General features: G+C 39.0%; 1 protein-coding gene across 5 annotated transcripts in view; it reads right to left on the bottom strand.

The window, feature by feature from the left end:
- Positions 1–13,035: 13,035 nt before the first annotated feature.
- Positions 13,036–25,638, bottom strand: part of LOC138739012 (importin-5) — a 142,729-nt gene continuing 130,126 nt past the window's right edge. Inside the window, exons 24-26 of one of the 5 annotated variants that reach the window (XM_069890335.1) lie at positions 24,312–24,540; positions 15,760–15,901; positions 13,036–13,682 (exon numbers count right to left, since the gene is read on the bottom strand). In XM_069890335.1, coding sequence (XP_069746436.1) covers positions 13,596–13,682; positions 15,760–15,901; positions 24,312–24,540 — 458 coding nt within the window. In that variant the 3' untranslated portion in view covers positions 13,036–13,595. Of the gene's footprint in view, positions 13,683–15,759; positions 15,902–21,173; positions 22,039–24,311; positions 24,541–25,638 lie in introns of those variants that run through there. The other 4 variants (XM_069890334.1, XM_069890336.1, XM_069890338.1 and 1 more) reach the window with 4 other exon arrangements.

The raw sequence follows: 25,638 nt of genomic DNA, 5'->3' as shown, positions 1-25,638 counted from the left end.
TTTAGTCCCTTCCTGTGCTTGTTACAGACTATACCCATATCTTCACCACATCTCATACTTCTGCCTTTACCAGTCAGAACAAAGACTGTGTTCCTCTGGTCCTCACTTTACACCCCACCAGCCTCAAGAGGCCAGTGTAAGAGTGGTACTGTTGAGCCCAGAGGACCCCAAAACCCAGCTACAATAGATATTCACCAAAACAAATGGTTACTTAAACATAAGTTGCTTTTAATTATCTTTAAACATGAAAACAGAATCACACTTTAACTTACTATTGACTTAACTAACTTAACCCCCTTCTAATTCTAAGCTCATGTGTATGTAATGTGTAAGTTCAGAAAAGTTCTTTGATTCACAGTCCAATCTCACTGCTCATTCCTCCAAGTTCACTGGTTGCAGCCAATTCTTTTACTGTGCACAGAATTTAACATTTATGAATTTCTCCAGGCTTTGATACTTAAAGGTAAATGGTTACCACTCAGGAAGGTGCTTGTCGATTTTCAGAGAGAGATTTGTTGTTCACTAGACACCCACAACTGATTCCTTTTTAATCAGCTACTTCAGTGTGTTGCCGAAGAAACTTTCCCCCTCAGGGTTCTCCAGATGATAACCTCTTTATTTCAGGTCACCATAGAGTTCCTTTTTGTTTCCCTTATTCCAAGTGAAACATTAGACAGCCAGTCCTCTCCTCTTGCATGAACCACAAGGGCTTTAACCAGGCTGAACTAAGCACTCACAACCAGTCTTCCAAATGAGGTTTTCCACAAGCTTGCCAGCTTGTCCTGTTCCAGTCGCAGCTGCTGCTGCAGACTGTAAAACTGCAGAACTCTCCCCGACTCCGAGAAAAAAAACATTTGATTCTCTCTGCTTGCAAAACCACATGACCGTCTTGGAACAGCATGTTCCACTACAGGGAACCTGCAGCACTGATGAGTTCTTACATCTGTTGCCTTTTTGTAAACAATAATCCATTAGTGAAGTCTCTTGGGTACTTTCCAAAGCTTTTGCAAAGGCTTTTGGCACCAGAATATCTCGCATGAACAGAGCTCCAGAATTTTAAATAAGATTTGTTTTGAAGTGTTTGTATGTGACCTACACTAAAAAAAAACCTGGCACAATTTATCTCCCCAAATATACACAATATAATCCATCACAGTACAATGAGGCTCTGGGTTGATTGCCTGTGTTAGAGTGGGACACTGAGGCTTCGGCTCAGAGGCCAGTGGAAGAATGGGACACTGAGGGTTTGACAAACAGAGGCTGCACTGTGACAGTAGGTCAGATGGAGCTCAATGTTGATTTTCTTTTCAGCAGTTAATGCAGATGAGATAGCACTGAGGGTTGTCCAGTACTCCTACTGTAGGATGTGGGAAGTCGGGGAATCTTCCAATGTGCCTGACAATAACTCCTGTGAGAATTGTGTCCAGCAGGAGTTTCTGATTCACCAGATCAAGGAGCAGAGAACATCAAAAATACTGTTTTGGTGAGGTGGTCTCATTTGATTTTTCAAGAAACGGCAGAACTGTTGGCTTAGCAGATAGCGCAATGCCGTTACAGCACTAGTAATCGGAACTGCGTTCGAATTCCGAACTATAAGGAGTTTGTAGATTCTCCCCATGTCTGCGTGGGTTTCCTTGGGGCTAGTTTCCTTCCACTCTTCAAAAACATACTGGGGTGTAGATTAATGGGTGTAAATTGGGCATCATGGATTCATAGGACCAAACTGGCCTGCTACAGTGGGATCTCTGGGGCAGAGGTGACTTGTACAAGAGAGACAGGTTACACCTGAACTGGACGGGGACCAATATTCTGGAAGGGAGATTTCTAATTCTTAGTTAATTTTTTGCCTGTCTCTTTAAGAAAACTATTGTTTGTAGTGTTACCATAGTGACTATGATGTAATATGTCATAATATCCGCCCAGGCTAACGGCTTGCCTCTCATTTAAAAAATGTGAAGGAAGCATGAGCATGAGAAATTTTTCTTTGAATTGTGTATCTCTAAGATTTTGTATCTTTTGTATCACTATACAGTAAATGCTTTGTTATTCATTGTTATCAATTCTTAATGCTAAGCTATGCAAAATGTTTATCTGTCTATCAATGAATTAAAACTACATAAAGTAACAGCCACAGAGTTTGATGGATTAAAGAGCTCTAAATTTGGGATATCGGAGCTCATCTTTGGAAGATGATACTCTGAAATTAGGATGTCTTAGAGTAAGGAAAGTGTTGTCTATATTTTGAGTCCAAGAAAAATTTAATTGTGAACTTTGTTCGGAATAAAGGCTCTTAAAATTTTCTAAAAGAATTCACAGCTTGATTTAAAGCCAAGAGACATCCACGCTATAATAACAGAATATTTCAGAAGTCTGTGAAAACCCATCTGTGAATTGTGAAGTTTGAAACCGAGACAAGGACTGGCCAGACACTGCGACCTTGAAAAAGATAAGCCACAGCTCTGGTAGCAGAATTGGCCGGAAGCCCAGAAAATGTTATTGTGTGCAGTACCACAGAGGCAATTCACCCAGCAGCAACTCTCTCAAAGGGGCCAAGAAAGATATAAAATTCACTTCCAGTTCCCAGGAACCAGGGGAAGCCAGGTTGCACTGTGAATAACCCAAGATAGACAAGAAGTCTCATCGGCTAAAGACCTCAAGCAAACAGCTCCTCTCAAAGAACTGTTTGATTGTGAGTTGAGCTAGCAAGGTGGACCGACAACACTTGGGAGGAGGTAGGAGCCAGTAGCCAAAGAAGCAGCAGCTTCAACTAGCAAGCATGAAGACTCTGTCAAGGCACTGTAGGCCTCATTCACTGGCTTAAAGGTTAGTGGAAATGGAACAGATGTTGCAAAATCCTACAGGTGCTGTACCAACCGAAATGCAGAAGACAGACTCAGTCAGCGGTATCTGAAAGTTCAAATATAAATCCTGATGATAGTATTTTAAAGGTTATAAGTACAGGAAGATCTTCAAAGTCTTCAAAGGCATCTAGAGCAAGTACAGCTTTGTGTGCTTCAAGCATGTCCACTATGCATGCTAAGGTGCAAGCAGACTTAGCTACTGTCTGATCACAACAAGTGGTTGGAGAAAAGATGTGCTTTAGCAGATAAGGAGATTCAAATCTAGAATCAGCAACTGAAGTTACAAATGGCTAGTGAAGAACAAAATAGATTATTGAATAGAGAAAAGACTAGAGCTGGAGGAACAACGTGCTATGAATATGGACAAAGTGAAAGCACTAGCTCAGGCTTGTGCAAGAATTGTCACATATCCAAAGGGCTAGCACCTAACTTTCCAGCAGAGCCATGGGTATCGCAGCCACAAGAAATAAATAAAGTCAAGCAAGGAGCCACGGGTGTCGCTGCTAGTGCTCAAATTACAATGACCAATCCTGTGGAAAATGCCAGTGACATTCAATCTCTCCAGAGCGCACAATATAAGGATCTTCCCGAAAGGAGAGTATTTCAAAAAAGTTCAACCATGCGAGTTGATCATACACAACCACTGATGTCTCTTCATGTTGCTGGAGAACCAGCTACAGGTCAAGGATCTCCACCAATGCCATCACTTGCATCTCAAGGATTCCCACCAATGCCATCAAGGTCCTACACCTATGGCACCAGTTCAAAATCAGTTTTCTCCATCCACTCAAGACAACCAGTCGCAAGCCATAGAGGACAAGACAATATATCGCTTATAGCAAAACAAAATGAAATCTCTGCTCTGTTAGCACAACAACAAGGTTCATACGGTTTATCCAAGAATGAAATTCTAGTTTTTAAATGGAGATCCATTACGATACCTGACGTTCATGAAATCCTTTGAACATCACATTGAAAGTAATACTAAAAACACTAAAGATCGTCTGAATTACCTGGAAGAGTACACTGGAGGACAGATGAAGGAATAGTCAACAATTGCCAATATGTAAACCCAGGACAAGGTTTTAAAGGGGCAAAAGAATTATTGCATCATTATTATGGAGATGAACATAAAATCGCAAGGGCCCACAGAGACAAGATTATTTCTTGGTCACCAATAAGATCAGAGGGTGCAAAGACCTTACAAGCATATGCACTCTTTCTGAGAGGATGTTGGAACACAATGGGAAGTAGTGTACATGTGCAAGAGCTGAATCTGCTTGCTAATTTGTCAATTATTATAAACAAATTGCCTTATAAGCTGAAGGATTTATGGAGAACCAAACTTGCAGAGCTTGAGATGCTTCCCAGAAGGGACACCGCTTTTCAGGATGTTATACAATTTTTGGAATGCCATGTGCATGTTACCACTGTACCAGTATTTGGAAATATTAAGGATACTTCAATAGTTCCTAAAGATGTAAAAAGGTCTAAGTCATTGTCTCAACAAAAATTAAAGGGAAGTACCGTTGTTGCTGCTGCGTCAGATACAAGCACAGGAAAGAACAAGAAAACCAAGGAGAAGCTGTTTGTATTGCAAAGATAATCATGCTTTAAAAAGATGTTCACAATTGGAGTTGCATGATGAGAAATTAACCTTTTTAAAGAAGAATGGAATATGTTTTGGTTGCTTGTTTAAAGGACACAACAGCAAAACTTATAAGCGACTCAGTTGTCATATATGCAGTTTAAAGCATCCCAGGTTACTGCATACTGAATGTCGTAAAGTTGAAAAGAAAGTCAAATAATCTGAATCCAAGACTAAAGACACAGTTGGAGAGGACGCTTCAGCTTCAGTTCAAGCAAACAATCTTACTGGGGCTGGTGACAAAGCCCTCTCAATAGTTCCTGTGCAGGTTAAAGATTTAAAAAGAGAGCTTCATACTGAAGACCTACGCATTTCCTGATCCAGGAAGTACCACATCACTTTGCACTGTTGAATTAATGAATAAACTTAATCTTCATTGAAAAGGATTACAGATCTTATTAAAGACAATGAGTGATGAAAAGAAGATTGAAACTAATATAGTTTCAGGTTTACAGATAGCAATGAATTTTGGGATCTTCCAAGTGTATATACTCAGAAGACTGCCTCTGAATAAGGAGAATATTCCATATCAGGATGAAATCAAACATACACTCATCTAAAAGATGTTTTCTTACCTAAGATTGAGATGTTAATTAGATTACATGCACCAAAAGCTTTCAGACTTGTAGAATAAGGAGTCAAAATGAAGGACCTTATGCCGTGAGAACATTGCTCAGATGGACGATCAATGGAACATTAGAAGGAAAAATGAATAATGATCAGGAATGTCAACAGAATTTCAGCTGTGAAACTTAATGATCTGTGGGACAAACAGTTTAAAATTGATTTTCATGAATGTCTCAGATATTCAAGAATTTTCAGAGGAGAAGCAGTTTCTGGATTTAGTTTCAAATTCTGTTAAATACGTTGATGGCCACTACTCTACCTTTGAAGAAAAGGGAAATTTGTATGCCAGTAAATAATTGCTGAACAGATGGTAAAAAATGGTATTTACCTCATCATGGAGTTATACATCCACAAAAGAAGAAACTTCATGTAGAATTTGATTGTGGAGCATCATTTGAAGGAGTTTTATTGTATTCTCAACTTTTACAAGGTCCAGACTTAACCAGTACTTTAATAGGTGTCCTGATAAGATTTTGTAAAGAGCCTATTGTAATTGTAGACATTGAGGTGATGTTTCATCAAGTAAAAGTACCAACAGAAGATAGTGATTTTTTTTACAATTGTTATGGTGGCCTAATAGAGATTATAGTAAAGATATGATTGAATACAGAATAACAGTTCATCTACTTGGAGCAACTTTGTCACTGAGTTGTGCAAATTTTGCTCTCAGGAAATGCACTGAAGATAATGAAGAGCAACTTAGCTTCATCAGAAATAATTTCTAGGTTAATGATTCTCTTATTTCAGTGGTTTCAGAAAAAAAGCGATAGATCTTTATCATGAGTTAAAAGAGATCTGCAATAAAGGAGGTTTCTTCCTTGTGAAATGGATTAGCAATAGTCGAGATAAGTTGGCTGTTATTCCTGAGGTAGAAAAAGTAAAGGAGATAAAACATTTTGATTTGTATTGTGACGTTCTACCTGAAAGAATTCTAGGGGTACAATGGTGTGTTCAATCTTGACGTTTTCAAATTCAAAATTGTTTTGAAAGAATGGCCTTTAACAAGAAGAGGTATTCTTTCGATCTTAAGCTCAAAATACGATACGATCCTTTGGTAATATTGGCACCAGTAGTATTAATAGCCAAGAAAATTCTGCAAGAATTGTGCAGAAGAAAATTTGGATAGGATGACACTATACTAGAATCCATCGCACAAGATTGGATTGAGAGTCTTAAAATGTTATGAAATTTGGAAGTCAACAGATGTTTAAAACCAACAGATTTTGGAATTGCCATATTTGCTCCGTTACACCACTTTGCTGATGCAGGTGAAGGTAGTTTTGGTACTGCCAGTTATTTAGTATTGCAAAATAATCAAGAGCGAGTACATTGTGGATTTGTAATGGGAAAAGCCAGAATGGCTCCATTAAAGCCAATCACCATACCTCGAATAGAATTGACTGCCACTACTATGGTGAGCAAAATGGACACTGTGTTAAGAGAATTACATATGGAGTTAGCAGACTCTATGTTTTGGACTGATAGTAAATCAGTGCTTAAATACATTAATAACAAGACCACAAGGTTTTGTACCTTTGTGACTAAGTTAATGAAATTGAAAAGGTTTTGCATGCTAATCAATGGGAAAATGTTAAAACAGTGGAAAATCCAGCTGATATGGCTTCACGAGGATCAAAAGTTCAATCTTTTACAAACAGAATCATTCCTCAATTTCTTTTGCGATTTCAATAAGAGTGGCCTCAAAATCCAGATGAGTTGAAAGAAATTTCAATGGAGAATCCTGAAATCCAAAACACTAATGTAAATACAATTCAAATATCTCATGAAAATAATGTGATCACTCAATTAATTTGCCATCACTCTTCATGGTTTCATTTGAAAAAGGCTGTAGCATGGATTCTTAGGTTAAAAACTATGCTTTTAAATCACGTCAAGACCAAGAATCTGAAGACTAAAAAGAGATGTTACCTAACAGTTGAAGATTTGGCGAATGCTGAATTGGAAATAATTCATTTTGCCAGAAAAGGGCACTTGATAACGAGATATCAAAATTGAAGAATCTGTATGTTACAAAAACAAGTTGTGTTTACAAGCTAAATCCTATTCTTGTAACTAATGTATTGAGAGTAGGAGGAAGATTGGAAAAAGAAATAATGCCAGAAGTGAAATATCCAATTATATTAGCTAAGGAATTTCATATTTCTGATTTGAATGTTTAACATATACATGAGAAAACAGGTCATGGTGGTTGCAATCATTTGTTATCAGAACTGCACCAAAAATATTGGTGCTTCAACATTGATTAAAAGAAATGCGTTAATTGTCAATGTGAAAAATGCTAAACCTGGACAACAAATGGAAGATTTGCCTCAGGACAGATTTTCACCTGATGAAACCCCATTTATATGCATGGGAGTTGATTATTTTGGTCCTTTGCAAGTAAAACAAGGATGAATTGTTGAAAAATGATATGGGGCTATTTTTACCAGTTTGACTACAAGAGCAATTCATATTGAAGCAGCGTCATCGCTTGATATAGACTCATTGATGTTTTATAGCCAGATGTGGTCAAGTAAAGGAATTACGTTCTGATAATGGATCTAACTTTATAGGTCAACTAGAGTTAAGAAAAGCAATTCAAAATTGTTTTCAATATCAAATTCATGATTCATTACTTCAGAAAGAAATTGAATATTTAACCCACCCACAGGATCACATCATGGAGGTGTGTGGGAAAAAATGATTAGATCAATCAGAAAAATTCTTAATTCCATTTTGAATAGTCAAATACTCAACGATAACAATCTTCAAACAGTTTTGTGTGAAATCGAAGGTATTTTAAATAGTTGTCCAATAACAAAAATATGTCGATTCAAATGACATCGAGGCACTTCCACCAAATCATCTCCTACTTCTTAAATCTAAACCTTTGATGCCTCCAGGTCAATTTCAGAAAGAAGATATTTATGCAAAACACAGATGGAGACAAGTGCAATTCCTTTCAGATTTATTTTTAATTATTACAAGAACGACAACAATGGTCCAAAGCTAAATGTAATTTTGTGGAAATACTGTAATTATCATGGACAATTCTTCAAGAAATTCTTGGTTGCTAGGGAAAATCATGAATACAGTACCAGACAAGAAAGGTCTCATTTGGCAAGTGCCTATTAAAACCAAAATTGGTTACTTAAATAGACCTATTACTAAAATCTCTCTTACAGGAAGCTGAAAGTTTTGATTTCTAATCTTATACTTAATATATTTACTTCATTTATTTTATATTAGCCATTAATGTCTATTATGATAATTAGGGGCCAGAATATAAAGGTTAAAACCTTGTTTTTAATTCTTTGTTAATTTTGTGCCAATCTCTTGGAGAACTATTGTTTGTAGTGTTACCATAGTGACTATGATGTTATATATTGTAATATTTGCACAGGCTAACGACTTGCTCATTATTCTACAAGATGTGAAGGAAGCGTGAGCATGAGAAATATTTTTTTGAATTGCGTATCTCTTTAAAGTTTGTGTACCTTTACAACTTTGTACCTTTGTATACGTTTTATATCTCTATATCTTTTGTATCATTATACAGTAAATGTTTTGTTATTTATCATGTGTGAAACTATGCAAAATGTTTATCCGTTCTATCAACAAATTAAAACTACATAGAGCAGGGGTATCAAACTCAAATTCACGGAGGGCCAAAATTAAAAACTTGGACTAAGTCGAGGGCCAAACTAAATATTGATTGAAAATTTTCAACAACATCTGCATGTTTTCTCTTCTTTCAACATATGTAATGTTAAACTTTTTCTTATTAAAATAAATGTTTAATAATAGTTTTGGATAAACTCTTTCCAGAAGCATTAACAAATGAGAAATAAAATATTCAATAAATAATATTTCTCTATAAGAGGATTTGTCAAATGTTGCTAGTGTGCTGTCGAATAGTAAAATCTGAGGGCTATTGAGAATATGGGAGAATAACATGATTCCTGAAACAATCAAAAGGGTGACCGATTGTGGGCATGAACTCGAGCAGGGTTATTTGCCATGCCCTTTTTCCATTGGTACAGATATCCTTTGATTTACACACTTTTCAAGTTTTATGCCTAATGAGCTTGTATCCAGGTGCAGGACCATTTTTAACCAGGAATATATTTATCACTGTGACATGAAACTATTGGAAGATCGTTTTATCCTGAGATTAAAGTTCATAATCCTTACTCAGGCCTGTGTGCGGGAGGGCGGGGTTTGTGGGAGATTGGGTTGGACAACGACAGTGCGGGGGCATCGGCTCTCGCTGCAGGGCGGCATCTCGGCGGATCAGCGGCCCCGTCACCGTGAGTTGCGGATCGGCCTGCGGCAGGGAGGGGGAGTGGGCAACGGTCCTGGCGAGGTCAGGGCCGAGGCCTCCGGTACCGGGCGCTGGGAAGCGGCCTTGGCTTCCCCTGACACCGGCCAGGCCCCAAAACCAGAGTCCACGGTGAGACCCTGCAATGTAAACAGAGGAGGTGGGGGCGATTAGCAGGCTGACGCAATGCATTCTGGGATTTGTTGTATTACTGTGCATGCGCTATACTGGCGCGGCGGCCAGCGGGCCACCTTTAATACATTTTTGAAATTATCTTGCGGGCCAAATATAATTATATCGCGGGCCAAAGTTTGACGTGTGACATAGAGTAACAGCCAAAGAGTTTGATTTGTTGGATTAGAGATCGAAATTTGGGATATCGTAGCTCATGCTTTGGAAGATAATACTCTGAAATCAGGATATATTAGAATAAGAAAAAGTGTCATCAATAACATGCGTGAGAAACTCAGGAGGTCATGCAGCATCCGTAAGAAGTAAAAGACAATCAACATTTTGGGTCTGACCACTATATTCATCAGAAGGAATTTCCTCTTTTAGTCTACAGAACCTTACAGAAAAAGATGCAGCAAGGGCTCACATTAGAACAATCGTGTGAGGTTTTTTCTTTTTCAAATATGGATATTGAGGTGAGATTTAATTGTAAACAAAATTGTAGAAGACCTCACTGGATGACAGCAGGTACGATGAACCTCTCTCTTCTGTAGATTTTTTTTAAAGAAGCTTGGAAGCAAAGATTTCTTGAGGATAGAGGGATCTTGCTGAGGGATGGTGGAAATGAACTTTTTCTGAAACTTATCCCAGAATTTTTAAATAAAAAGCACACTACAAGGGTACAACATCAGAATTGGAGCCTGGGAGGCACACGATGGAGCAAATGGCTTCTGTGAATTTCTGTAATTTAGGCGGGCATGCCAGCTTTGAAGCACAAAAATAATCCTGGCTATAATCCTGGGGATGGCTACCCTGGCCAATTGGTGGCCAATCTTAGCTTTAAATAATTAAAAATTTAATAAAAGTAAAATTCTAACAAAATTCTTCAAGCCAAGTACCTTCACCTCAAAACACTGAATACACTTTCTGTTGTGAGCTAACAGTTTTAAATAAGTTTAACAGAAATTCTAACTTCACTGCAAGTTAATCAAGAAGATGGAATGTCTGATACATTTTTATCCAAACTAAAAGTGAATATCTTTTCCCAAATCCTTATTTTCAAAATGTTTTGGAAGACAGTAATCTTACATATAAAAAAGTACAGAGAATTTTAAATGCTGGTAAAACATGGTTGCCGTACTTGATGTTTGCAAACTTTTATACTATGTAGTTCAAGATTAAAGTGGCTTGGATCAAAGCCCACCCATAAAATTGGTCATAGCTCAAGGTTAACATTACAAAAATCCACAGAGCCCATTGGTGTGCAGATCCTCAAACTTACTGTTTTCTTTAGAGCATTGGTACTGGTCCGTATTCTTAACAGGTATAATTCTTCAACAGAAATTCAAATCAGGATCCAGGGAACGCATGGCTTTCCTTCCTGGTTTATGTACACAAATGCATTTAGCCCATTGTATCCACTGTAAAGCTTGCAAATTACTTCATTAAAAATTTAGATTACACAGTTCTACAGCAGAGTCCTGATTGAAAAATAAAATGGTATATTATCAAAGTGCTGCCACTCTTAAATATTCCAGGACTTGAGAATGGCAACATGAATTTTAACAAGATGTTGAATGGACAGCAGAAGGCAACTATCTCACAGATCCAGTGACGGTTCAATCCTGACCATCCTGGCACGGTGGACTTCCCCCAGGAATTCTGGTTTCCTTTCACATCCCAAAGAAGTGCACATCGCCAGGTTGACTGGCTATTGTGAAGGTCCCCTGGTGTGTTGGGATTATTGCAGGATTAGTGGGAGGAAAGTTAGTGCAGACTTAATAGGCTGAAGGGCCAGTTTCTTCACTGGACCCATGCCAATTTTAACTGGTGCATTTTTAAATCATTTCCTGTACAGAACCTAAGTGGTAACGCTATCCAATATTCTTACCAGTTAAGGAATCGATTTTAATTTATAGACTCATGTGAATTGGGAAGACATTATTATATTAATTATTAATTATATTGAGTTCATGCTACCATTATGACATCTCGCAGTGAAGCAAGCTCTTCCTCCCAATTTCTTCAGCAGTTTGAAGAACACAAATTCTTCCTTCTTGCAAAGACAATGACTCTATGAACTAATTCCATGAAAACGGAGGCTTGTTCACAACTGCAGTGGTCCAGTAAGATCACCAATAATTGGATGAAGATGATTGTCTGTAACTACTCATCCTTTCTTGGGAAATGTATATTGCTGCTAGATTACTGGAGAGTATCAGAGGGACAGGAAATCACCTTTCTCATTCCACACCAATGAGATGGTCAAGTCCATGTGCCTTAAGGCTACATTTAGTGACCACAATGATGAAAGATTTCTAAAAATCACATTGCAACCTTCTGAACACCGGCCAAGTTGGTTGCAGCGGCAAGGTTTTGGCTACATAGAGATATGAAAGGTCAGTTTTGGGGAAAGATGTCAAGGGCAATAAAAAAGAAAATGGAGAAATACAGGGACGTTAAAAAGATTCTGGAACAAGACAAAAAAGTGATTGCTATAAGGGATAAAATTGCAGAATACAATGTCTTGCATTTTCTACCATTCTTAATATCTGAACTGCTTACCTGCTGAAGAAACACAAAAGAAAAACTAATTACTGAAACAAGATAGCTTTTGCATTAATTTATTCTGAAATTACAATTACATCGATAAGAACTGTTTTCTACAAAAGTTAGTAAAATCCAATAAGGGGGAAAACGAATGAAAATATTTGGGAAACAACAAATGTTCTGTAATTACCTGCCAAGGAGGTTTGTTGGTTACTCATTAACCCATTAGTAGTTTCAAAGAATATGCTTTGATTCCTTTTCCTCAATTTAGTTTGGTTAAGTGTTTGCTCTCAAAATTAAATCTGCCAGATTTTGCAAAAGTTTATCTAATTGTGAAAAATTAAAACTTGCTTTGTATTTAAGCTCAATTATCAGTTAGAGATTAGAGCCAAGCAATTCTCAAAGTTTGAGTATTACATCAACACTATTTTAGAGAGCACAAATATCACTGCTGCATAGTTTCAGATTGCTATTTCCCACAGGACACCCACTCGTTTGGAAGTGGGATCGATATTACAACATTTAAATGAAAGCCATTGAAAAACACTCGTTCAGATGCAAGTTGTGCACTTTTTGTAATGTAAAATCAGCCACACCAAATAATTTTACATTTATTACTGCAATGATGAAATTGCATAATAAAGCAGGACATCTTTGCCAATTTGTCTTTGGAATACCCTGATCTTATTTCACACACCCTTGAACTCAAATTCGCACTGTTCGAAGAAAGGTGACATTCTACAACAGCTGAAGACTAAGCTATCACCTAACCCATGAGCAGGTTTGTCTCCTCATTGACAAAGAAGGACGGCAAGTGAAAACTGTGTTCAAGTTAATAAAGGCGCAGATCACATGGATTCACATTGCATCATTTATTGGACTGAGGTACTGCTGGACATGCTGAAGGAATTCACATTTCAGAATTGTTTGCAGAACAGCAAACATGGGGCAGGATTATTAAAAACAATAGCATTGATGAGAGATCTTGCATGCCGCAGTTTTAACAGGCAGGAGAATATATTGCTTACCTTGTTCAAGGAAGGGGTAACCAATCACCACACTATTTACTACAACACTAGATGAATAGAAATATCTTACCAGTTTAATGTATGCCATTATCAGAGCAACTCGCTTCAAAATATTTATGGTTGATATGAGAGTTCTGTTTAAACTGACCACAATTGTGCTATGTTCTTATGATAAGAGTAGAAAAATAACTATCAGTGCTGTAAGGGTGGGATTTGAAGATATTCCTCTGTAATTTGCAGCAGTCTTAATACACAATGTGCGTTGAATCAGAGCTTCCTGCTACTCACTGCGGTCTGCATAAGTGACCACACAACAGTTCTCTCACAGAAGAGGGAGAAAGAAGACAAATCATGAATGATTTTTGCATGTTAGGAATATTTAAGGCTGATCAAGCAGTATTCAACAGATTCTGTATTGCTGCCTGCTGCGTTTCATTGAGCGATGCCATGCACTCAGTCCACAACCCACCTGAACCCTGGAATCAAAAGAAAGAGAGGCTTTTCAGCAAGTACAACTGTTATGAGCCCAAAGGACCCCAAAACCCAGAAGCAATAGATATTCACCACAACAAATGGTTACTTAAACAAAAGTTGTTTTTAATTATCTTTAAACTTGAAAACAGAATCAAACTTAAACTTATCTCTATTAACTTAACTAAACCCCATTCTACTTCTAGGCACACGTGTATGTGATGTGTGTGTAAATGTAAGAAAAGTTCTTTGGTTCACAGTTCAATCTCACGTCTCCTTCTTCCAAATTCACTGGATGCAGGCAATTCTTATACTGTGCACAGAATTTAACATGTATAAAGTTCACCACGCTTTGGTGCTCGAAAGGTAAATGTTTACTGCTCAGGAAGGTTCTCGTAGGGTTTTCAGATAGAGATTTGTTGTTCCAGAATTTCCACAACTGAGGTACCACCATTAGCCACCTCTATGTCTCGCTGATGAAACTGGCCCCATCAAGGTTCTCTAGATGAATAACCTCTTTGTTTCAGGCTATCACAGAGTTCCTTTCTGTTCCTCTTATTCCAAGAGAAACATCAGACAGATAGCACTTCCAGCCATCCGCCGCTCTGGAGCTTTTCTTCAGGTCCAACAAGCTTCCTGGCTTGCACTGTTCAGCTGCTTTCAGTGTCACACACACTAGCCGAAAGAGCTTGTTTCACCTCTCTCTCTCTCTCTCTCCAACTGAGACTGCTAGAAAGCCCATGTGACTCTCTCACTTGCCACAAAACCCCCACCTTCTTCAGCAAACCACAGGAGTTATCCTTCTGCTCCCATCTGTTGCTTTAGGTAAACAAAACCCAGGAGTGACCTTTCTGTGAGCACCAAAGATACTTGCAAATAGCCAGAGTGTCTCCAGTCCAAAACAATGGTCTATTCATTTTATGACATAATTTCAATTAGCACCTACTTATCAAATGTGCATAGCATTTTCTATAGTTTCTGTAAAGTTCACTGAATAGGAATTCTTCAGTATTTCAAATAAGATCTGTTTTAAAATGTGTGTATGTATGTAACCTACTCTAATTTTACCAATTATCTCCCAAATACATATTCCATAACACAACACTTTGTCAGGGGCAGTTAGTTTGTCATCAGAAAGGTCTGATATGCAACATGTACTACTTTATTAAATCATGTAATAAGAACAGTAGACAGATAAAAAGTCTCTAGCTAACTGGCTTTGGAGGAGATTCACTTTGGTTTGGAGATGAAGGGATTACCCTTTGATGAAAGATTGAGCAGCCTGGGACTATTTTCATTGGACAAGGAAAACACAAATGACAAACACAGAGATGAAAGGAAGAGATAAGAGAGAAGTTGGGTGGTTATATCCACTGGCAGCCTTAAAATTCAGGGCAAGTGGATTTAAAAAAGAGATAAAATTGAACTGCTTCTCTGAGGGAGGTATGAATCTGTGGAATTGCCTGCCCAAGGAAGCACTACAGACTGTCTCATTAATGTGCTTAAGACAGATAGATTTTACATAAGAGAATTAAGGGGCATGGGTAACAGGAGCGGAGTGCGCGACCAGATCAGTCATGATCTTATTGAATGGTGAAGCAGGCATTTCGGGCCATGTGGCCTCTTCCGACTTGTGTTCTTATATTTATAATTAGACACTTTCCAAACAACATGTTAAACAGTGAACATTATCAGCAAGTCTTTCAAAGTTGTATCCAAGCGTCTCTGATCATCTTACTGTCAAGGAGCTCTATTGTCACAACAGCAAGCTCCCTCAATGTGGTAATAAGTAGACAGCTTATGTGATAAGCAAGGATTAATCATCAGCAAGGTGCAGAGATCTTCCTTGCTTGTTTACTTCTCATGGAATCTGGTGTTCATCTGACAGTAGATGGCTCCATTACCTCTGATTATGTAGCACTCCTTCAGTACCACATTGCAACATCAGCCTGGATTAGAGCTCCAGTCATTGGATTGCGACTTGAACCCACATCTTCTGATCGCGTGAGATTCACTGAACCAAGTGCAAATGAAGCAGTCCCTCAGTTAATATTCCCCAATGCGAGGTCTGACAATATTTACCTGCACTTGTCGTATTACATTGGCCAATCTCTTGCCACAGGTGTCTTCATTCTTTATTGCTTCATATGCAAGACCCTCAGCAATGATAGCAAACACTCGAGGAAGGCTTGAATTGTTCGGGCCAAGCACAATTGGATTGTTACTGTGGGAGAGGAAAAAAATACTTGAGATTAGTTGATTATGAAAATTAAATATTTTAGTGTCTTTTGATTCAAAATAGGAAACTTCAAAGTATTGAGTGAAATAGCCAATTTTAACTTTATGCCGCTTCTCAAGTGCTGCTCAAACTTTATAACTTTTCTCTCCTTAACATGTCTTTTTCTCCAAAATGCCCATATCCCCAACACTAACCAATGGACCAAAAATCTGCCATGTTCCATTTCTGCTCTTTTTTCCAATCACCATTTCCTATGTACCTTGAATAATATTTAGCTTCTGTACTTAATTATATAATGTGTATGAATATTTTAAAATTTATAAATAAAATATTAAAAAAAAATTTGGCTTCTGGACCCAAGCGCTGGAAATATATATCTACTGATCTCCATCTCCTCCCTGAAGATGCTCTTTAAAACTTGCTGATCTATGGTTTCTGTCACCTGTCCTCTTGTGGTTCAGGGCCAAATTTTGTTTGGGGAATTTTATTAAAGACAGATTTACAGTTCTGCATAACCTTGCACATTATCAGCTAATTAGATGGTTAGCGAGATGAAATCCGTGTGATGGTGGGAGACAACACAAGATCTAATGAGCAGAAAGTTCATTCTATTTGGGTAGAGATTTGGAATTAAAATGGGAGAGAGAAAAAACACACACACTCATGGGTGTTGTCAAGAGGCCATTAAATAATATCGCAGAGGCACAGACTATAAAAGAGAAATATCTGAAACATGCAAGAATGGAACTACAGTTGTAATGGAATACTTTAACTTGTACATAAATTGGGTGAATCAAATTGGCCAAGGCAATCTTAGATGGGTTCATGGAATACATCCATGGCAGCTTTCTTTAACATCATGTGACTGAATTTACAAGGGAACATGCTAGCTGAGATCTGGTAAAATAATGATCTCTCACTTACATCTTCTTGGAAAGAATAATCACAGTATGATTGAAGTTCACACATAATTGGAAAGTGATTATAAATCCAGTGTATTATGCCCAAACAAGAGACTACAAGAGAAGTTGGTCAACGTAGACTGGGAACACAGGAGCAATGGAAAACTTTTAAAGAGTTTTCGCAGTCCTCAAAAATTGCCAAGAATTGTGGAAAACTGGAAATTTGGGAAAAATGTAACGCAAAGAACCTTTAATCAAGCAATAAAAGGAAAGATAGACGTTGAAAGTAAAGGAGCACAAAACAAATTGTAATATTTTTTATAATTGTATAAAGTGGAAAAAGATGGCTAAAATGAATACAAGTCCCCTAGAAGATGAGAATGGGAAATTACTATTGGATGACGTGGAAATGGTCAAGGCTTTGAACAACTATTTTGACATGTCTGACATTCCAACAGGAGATGTTAACAGTGTGATGAGGACCTAAATATATAATCACTGTAACTAAAGAGGTAGTGGGTTTAAAGTAAGCCAAGTCCCCTGGTTCTGATAAAATACTGAAAGAAGTGGTGGAAGTTATAATAGAGGCACCTACAGTAATTTACCAAAATTCTATAGATTTCTTGGCAGTCACGTAGATTGGAAGACAGCAAATGTCATACTGTGGCCACTGGAATCACAGTTGACATGATGAAATAACCACTTAGAATGTTTTTAGAGTTTATTCAAATGAATTTACTCTGCATCACACGCGCTGACGTCATCACGCACTGATGTCACATGGCCGGTTCAATGCGTGAGAGTTGTAGTGGCGCCAGAGCCCCGCTACAGGCTCCACCCAAAGAACCATCAGAAAGGTTTGTCTGTCTTTTAGGATGTTGACCTCTGCAATGGACTGTTAGCTGCTGCAGTGGGGAAGACTTATCCACATGAGCTTATTTAAGCCTGTCAATAGTGAAAGACTGTGGCTTCCCTCCAATGTCCAAAATGCAGGTTGACCTAGTTTGTCTGAGTATCCTTTCAGGTCCTTTGTAAGGCATCTGGAAAGGTTGACTAAGTTTCCCCCTTCAGACAAAGACATACTCGCAGTTTTTGAGGTCTTCAGGCACAAAGGAAGAGTGTTCTCCATGTGACAATGTGGTATAGGGGTCAATTTTTCTACAGTCTCCCTTAGCCTGCTCAATAGTTCCTTAGTATCATCAATGGAGTTGCAATGGTTGGGGATGAACTCCCCTGGGACCACCAACGATGTCCCATACACAAGCTCCACAGATGAAGCTTGGAGGTCCTCCTTTGGAGTTGTTTTAATGCCCAGTAATACCCAGGGAAGCTCATCAACCCAGTTCAGGTCCTCTAACTGAGCCATCAAGGGTGACTTGAGATGTTGAGGAAATCTTTCCACTATTCCATTGGCCTGGGGATGACAGGTATGATGAGTTGTTGAACCAAGCAAGTGAGATAAGGCAGTCCACATTAAGGAAATAAATTGTGATCCTCTATCTGAAGTAACATGCGCTGGTAAACCAAAACGGGACACCCAGGAACAGAGGAACACCAGAGCACAAGTGCTGTACTAGCATCTACCATAGACACAGCTTCGAGCCACCGCATAAACCTATCTTTTACTGTAAAAAGAAAACAGTATCCTCTTAAAACAGGAAGCAGATCAACAATGTCCATGTGTATATGAGCAAAATTGCTGGGAAGGACTGCAGTGGTGCCTTAGTATGTCGCTCAACTTTTTCTTTCTGGCAGACCTCGCCATTTGCGTAACATCTTTTTTAAGATCATGCCACACGAACTTGTCTGAAACCATATGAACGGTTGATCTAATCGATGGATGTGAGAGACCACGCACAGAGTCGAGTACTGGGCATGGGTGTCCGTTGATATATCACAGAGGAATAGTTTGCCATTAACTCCAAACTGGACATCTTTCAATTGCAGGTTTGTGATTGCAGTCCGATTAAGCATTTGTCTCATGGTCATGTTCTTGGGTCGCAACCAAAGCTATGTAGTCAATACCTTGATCTATAGACGAAACCTCAAGTGGAGCAGAGCGGAAAAGTGCATCAGTTACTACATTGTCTTTTCTGGAAATATGTAGTATTTTTGTGGAGAATTCTGAAACGAATTATAATTACCGTTGTGGTCGCTCTGTGACTTTGGAAAACGCAAATGTTAAGGGCTTGTGGTCGGTGTATATAGTAAAATCTCTGCACTCCAAAAAAATAATGGAAGTGTCGAATAGACAAGCAAATTCCAAAAGCTCTTTATCAAAAGCACTGGATTTCTTCTCCGCTTCATGAAGATGGCGGCTGAAGAATGCTAACGGTTTCCATTACCTGTTGACATATTGATGAAGTGCACCGCCTACAGCCATACTGGAAGCATCTGTAGAAAGGGCGATGGCTGCATTTAAGACTGGGTAGTTGAGCATAGTGGCATGAGTCAGCAAGTCTTTCATCTTCAAGAAGGTGTTTCCCTCTTCAATTCAATGGATGGTTCTGGCATTTCCAGAGAGTAAATCAAAAAGAAGCTTCATGATATGAGCTGCTCCCGGAAGAAACCAAAGGTAAAAATTTACTATTCCCAAGAATTTCTGCAGAATTTTAACTGTATCAGGTCTTGAGTATTTGATAATGGCCTGCAACTTTGGATGGCAGTGGAGTCATGCTTTCCTGAGTAATCCCATGCCCCCAAGAAATCAATAATTTCTTGTTCAAAAACGTATTTATCTGGATTGATGGCCAGTCAAAACTTTTTAAGATGAATAAAAAGTGTCCAAAGATGTTCCAAATGTTCTTCCTTAGTCCCACTGGTCATAACACATCTTAAAGCATCCATCACCCGTTGAAAAAATTGACCAGCATTCTTTAATTACAATGGCCTTCATAAAAATTTGAACAAACTAAATGGGGTAATTATTTCTGTTTTTGTAATGACTTTTGTCTCTACCTGTACTTGGTGATAGCCATGCACCAAGTCTATTTTGGAGAAGATCTTCACTCGATGCAAATTATTGGATAACATTCCAGGGTGGTGGCGCTGTTAAGCTGCTTGTAAACTCCACAAGGTCATCATCCTCCATTGGGTTTCGGGACATATGTTATGAAGATGCCCACGGACTGTCGGACTTACGAATTATGCCTAGTTCCTCCATCTTGGCAAACTTTTCCTTAGCTAAGCACAGCTTCTCTGGAGGCAAGCAGTGCACTTTAGCATGGATAGGAGGGCCTTTAGTACAAATGCAATGAGTAACACCATGCTTTTCAGTGGAGGCAGAAAATGGTAGAGTAGTAATCTCAGGGAAAACAACCAACAGCTTGGAAGTAAACCTATTGGTTTACTTAATGTTTGAAGGCGCAGAGCAGGGGTATAGGCGTCTGCCAGAGGAATAGTCTGGAAAGTAGTTCCATCTATTAGCCAATGCCCTTTTAAGTCGACAAGGAATGAATGAGCCTGAAGAAAATTTGCACCAAGCAAAATTCAGGATACTGCTGCTATAATAAATGGCCAAGTGTAAAGATGATTTTCGAACTCGACATTCATCTTCTTGGTGCCAAAGGTCGGAATTAACTGCTCTTAGTTGCAGATCCGGGGTAGGATGGAAATGTGTCAAAATCAGTGGGTGGATATACACTAACTTCTGAACCTGTGTCCACCAGAAATTTTCACTTGGACAACTGGTCCCATACATGGTTTCTCGCCAACCGCTGCAACCCTTACTGGTGGTTGGTCTGTGCATTTCCCAAAAACGGGCAGGGTGGAAGGCACCTGTGGGCATTTACTTCCCAACGCCTGTGGTAATAATACCAAGACAAGGTGCCCACAGGCTGCTTGCTTGTCTTGGTGCATTGTCTGTTTGTAGAGAGCAATGTGCTAAGAGCACAAGAGTGTGACATGGGGTCAATATCGGATGGGTTGGTTGTGCAGACTTGTCTTTCCTCGCTGTGTTTTTTAGCCAGCCAGAGTATGTCTGCCTCTGCCACTACAGCCTTTGGGTCTTCAAATGAACACTTGGATAACAAGAACCTAATATCACCTGGCATTCGCTCTAAAAAAAGCTGCTCGAGTAACATATTGGGCCTTTCGCCAGCTGCCGAGAACAGCATTTCATCCATTAGTTCTGAAGGGCACGGTCTCCCAACCCACTGAAATGTAGTAGTTTGGCTGCCCTTACCATATACTTGTAATAAAAGTGTTTTTAAAGTGTCATACTCACTGGTACATGGTGTCTTGGGTAAACTTATACCTCTCATTTTGTTCATTTTAGATTGGTCACAGTGTTTGAGCTACCGAAAGAAAATAGACACACACACCGAGAGCAGTTCAGTTCATACAAATGTTTATTACAAATTCAAAAGCTGATTTTAAACTACAATATGCAAGCCCTTCCCGACTATACTTATCAACGTCTGAACTGGTCCCAACTGCCAAAGCGAGGCAATGACTGCACACTTGTAGTAGGTTGTCAGGGCGCCAGTAGCAGCTTCTCCACTTCCCCCAACCGGGACGTTGGCTGGACTCTAGAAGTTGCTCTTCTTGCTTCGAGATGTTGCCACTTCTCGGAGAGTCTCAAACTTCAGCAGTGGGACCATGGCTTATATTACCCAAAAACTGCTTACTCAAACACCTATTCCCAGCACAGCAAGAAAGATAAGCGAGCAAGCTAGGCTTCTATCGAATAACATAATTTTCAGCTTATCACTTTGAATACAATGGTTTATTTTGCATCAAGGCTAGGTCTCTGACAGTCTGTGACCAAAACAAGCAGGAAGATTAAATGTTCTTGGTACACAGATGTCCTTTCGTCAGATAAATGCATCTCTGGCCCCTCGGTGGAATTTAGCTTATGTCTGCTGATACTAAAACACAAGCAGGCTCTCAGCCTTGCAGAAGCAAAGGCTGTAAAAGTAAAAAACATGGTTAGAATTTTCCATTACACATGGTGGATCCTGTAGGAAGTCACCGACCCTCTTAGCGACAGCCTGGGCCAGGGTACTGACAAGATGGTAATAACGAGTGGTGTCTAATTTGACTTTGCGAAGGGGAAATTGTGCTTCAGTCTGTTGGAACCAGCTGTCCAGAAAGGTGGTAGCTTTATAGCGACGGCTGCAGAGTCCATGGTTGTTCAAAAGTAGGTTTTTGGACTTGGAGTCACCAATTGTGGCCACTGGAATCATAGTGGATACGACGAAATAACCACACAAGGCATTTCTAAAGTGAATCAATAGGATTTACTCTTCATCACCCGCGCAACCTTTTAAAAGCCAGAATCACACAATGACATCATTGTGCACTGACATCACATGTACAGTTCAATGCCTTCTGGGAGTTGTAGTGCCAACATAGTGTTGCTACACCACCACGGTTTACAAAAAAAAAGGATGAAGACAAAAAGCAGGCAATTTTAGACCAGTTAGTTTCATGACAGTAGTTGGGGAAATACTTGAAGCTATAATTTAAATAATACTGATACGTTTGAATAAAAATTGTTATATCAGGCAGACTTGGATGGATTCAGGAAGGGCAGGTCACCATTGACGAGTTCTTTGGGAGTATAATATCCCAGTGAATGGGGTTAAAAAAAAGTAAATTGGTAGATGTTACATACTTAGATTTCCAGAAGCAACAAGATGGAAAAGCCAAACACAAAAACATCAAGGGGATAGATTTTTATGTTAGCATGTAAAAGTTTAAGTGAGATTTACAAAACAAGTTTTTTTTTTAAATACAGATTTGTGGTCGGTGCCTGGATATGCTATTAGGGGAAGAGGTAATATAATTTGACATCATACTCATTTGAAGGTCCTGTTTGTGCATTCTATCTTTTCACATTTCCATGTCAGCACATACTCAATACTGGAATAGAATGCCAATAGAGACAGTGCTTTCAAGTATTTCAAGTGGGTCTTGAGTCTATAATGTAGACAGCCAAATGCACTTTCATACCATCTTCAAACAAGCAGACTTGTTTGAAGCAATTCAGCTTTGTGTTTCTCAGATTTAATGACCTAATGTTACCCAAGTCATGGAATCTTTAGACTCCCACTTGCCAAGGACAGGAGATCATTCCAAAATATGTACATAAAACAGATAGATGTGTATATAAATATATTATATATATAAAAATATCTAATATACATATGTGATTATTATGTATGCATGTGCAACATGGTTGAGAGAAATGCTGTTTTAAACTGGTTGTATATGTATAGTCCGATGATAATAAATTTGAACTCTACTTGAAAGTAACTTGCATTGATGTTCCAAGGAGTTGGTCACACTGGTTTGTAGCGCCATCTGTAGGTTTTGTATATCTGTATATTTGTGAAAACATACAAACTGTGAAAAGATCAAACTGCGCTGGGTAGGTCACGTCTCCAGAATGGAGGACCATCGCCTTCCCAAGATCGTGTTATATGGCGAGCTCTCCACTGGCCACCGAGACAGAGGTGCACCAAAGAAGAGGTACAAGGACTGCCTAAAGAAAGCTCTTGGTGCCTGCCACATTGACCACCACCAGTGGGCTGATATAGCCTTAAACCGTACATCTTGGCGCCTCACAGTTTGGCGGGCAGCAACCTCCTTTGAAGAAGACCGCAGAGCCTACCTCACTGACAAAGGAGGAAAAACCCAACACCCAACCCCAACCAACCAATTTTCCCTTGCAACCGCTGCAACCGTGTCTGCCTGTCCCGCATCGGACTTGCAGCTGATGCGGACTTTACCCCTCCATAAATCTTCGTCCGCGAAGCCAAGCCAAAGAATATTTGTGAATATACAAACTGATGCAGCAAGAATACTTTCAATTATGGTACTTGTCACCAGGTACTTGGGCTAATCAGCAAATGCCAATGACTGTTGGCTTCTGTGGAACACATCATTTACTAACTGGTGCCATTAATGGTGACCACATGGTTATGGGATTGCAATAAAAATCCATTAATATTCTTTAGAGGAACTAGACTCCCTATTGAGTCTGGTCATTATGCACAGCAGACACTGATGTAGCTAGCTGCCAGGTAAACGTTCAGCAGGCAGTTATGAAATCCAAATGAGGGTAGATGCTGGAAATCTGACACAAAAACTGGAAATGCTGAGAATACTCTGCAGGTCAGGCAGGATCAATATTAAAAAAAAGTTACAAACTGTAGGTTTTATTTTAATTGATTGAATAGGCTTCCCTGGTTACTCCAGGTTTTCTCTCACAGCCTAATGACGTGCTGATTCTTCGGTTAATTGGCCACGGCAAATTTCACCTCGTGCCTTTTAGGAAGTAAAGGTGAAGCTGATGGGAATGAGAGAGGAAAAATGGGAATAATATAGGGAAGAGTTTATGGGCATCATAAATGTTGTGGGGTGAATAAATCATTTCCATGCTGAACAACACAAACTCTTTTCCAAGATCTTGCCCCGGAACAGCCTTGCACCTTATCACAATACCTCACCAAGTTGGAATTAGTGTTGTGATCAGATGAACAACTTACCTTTCAATAAGGTCACACAAATAACTGAAAGCATGGACAGCTTCTTCTTTGTCTTCATGCAATGGAAGCCACGAGAGCCAATGTGGTAAAATCTCATTGACATTTACACATTCTGGTCGACACTTCATCACCTTCCCAACAGCGGATATACAGTTCTCGGTTGCATTAATATTTTCTTTGGTTTTGGACCCTTCCATCTGGATAACCCCAACCAGGAGTGGGATTGCCTCTGTTTCGAGAAGAAAAAATATGATCCCAACAATCAGTTTTCCTTAAAACCTTCAATGTCTACACAGAGTCTATCCATGGGAGAACAACTTGCAAGGTGAAGGCTGACCTTTTTTTTTAAATATAGTGATACCTTCAGCATGGCCAAGCAAACAAACTATGGTTAGGATTGTGTATCACATACTCCAGAATGTAGTCATCCCACACATTTTAAAGCTGCCCTCCTGAGCATGTAGTTAGCAGAGCGCAGATCGAATGTTCAACTTCAATTGCTAAGACCATACCCATATGAATGTATTCAGCAGAAGTAAGAGAAATTTCAAAACCTCCACATGGTAAATAGACCAAATGATATTTGACAAAAACTTCAATTAGCAACTAATAAAAACATTTATGTAAGCACTCTTCAAAACTCTGCAAGTCCAAAGATACAGCATGCACGTTTTGTTAACCATTAGTACACTTGTACAAAATACACCATGAAATTCCATCTTTGTCACACTTATGCATAATAATTCCATTGTGACTACAAGGCTTTCCCACAGAATAAATATAGCACACAGTAGCTTTTAGCTATATGCAGCACTTGCTTGGTGGTCGAAGCACTATCGTCTAACCTTCAATAAACTGTGGCCACATTCTGCAAGGTTACAATTCCAAGCCCCTTAAGTATTAATTTGAATGGAAAACTTTCATCAATTAATTCAAGTTTCAAAATATCTTTACCCATTGAACAGAGGAGGAAGTTGATGGTGGCGGTGGGGGGGGCGGGGGGGGGAAACACATTGAGTTTATGGCAGTGCTCAAAGATCTCTCCCACACCAAGGTACCCAAAATCCTAGGGACATCTCAATTGTGATATCAAATAGGTTTTGAAAATTATTAGAGTGCCATTTAAAATATGCTCATTTTCCTACATGATAAAATATATTTATTTTTAAATTTTAAAAATCAGGTGCTTGGTAACAGAAACATCAATAGTGAATACGTTTGAATATGTAAAGACTTTCAATTGTCAGAATCTGCTTCAATCAGTTGGCTCAGACAAAGTTACCATGCTTTCATAGCACCAGCCCAACCCACTACTCATTTATATCAC

This window comes from Narcine bancroftii, chromosome 7, assembly GCF_036971445.1.
Source record: "Narcine bancroftii isolate sNarBan1 chromosome 7, sNarBan1.hap1, whole genome shotgun sequence".
In the NCBI taxonomy this organism is placed as follows: domain Eukaryota; kingdom Metazoa; phylum Chordata; class Chondrichthyes; order Torpediniformes; family Narcinidae; genus Narcine; species Narcine bancroftii.
The sequence above is the reverse complement of the archived record's forward strand: the minus strand, read 5'-3'. Positions and strand labels throughout refer to the sequence as shown.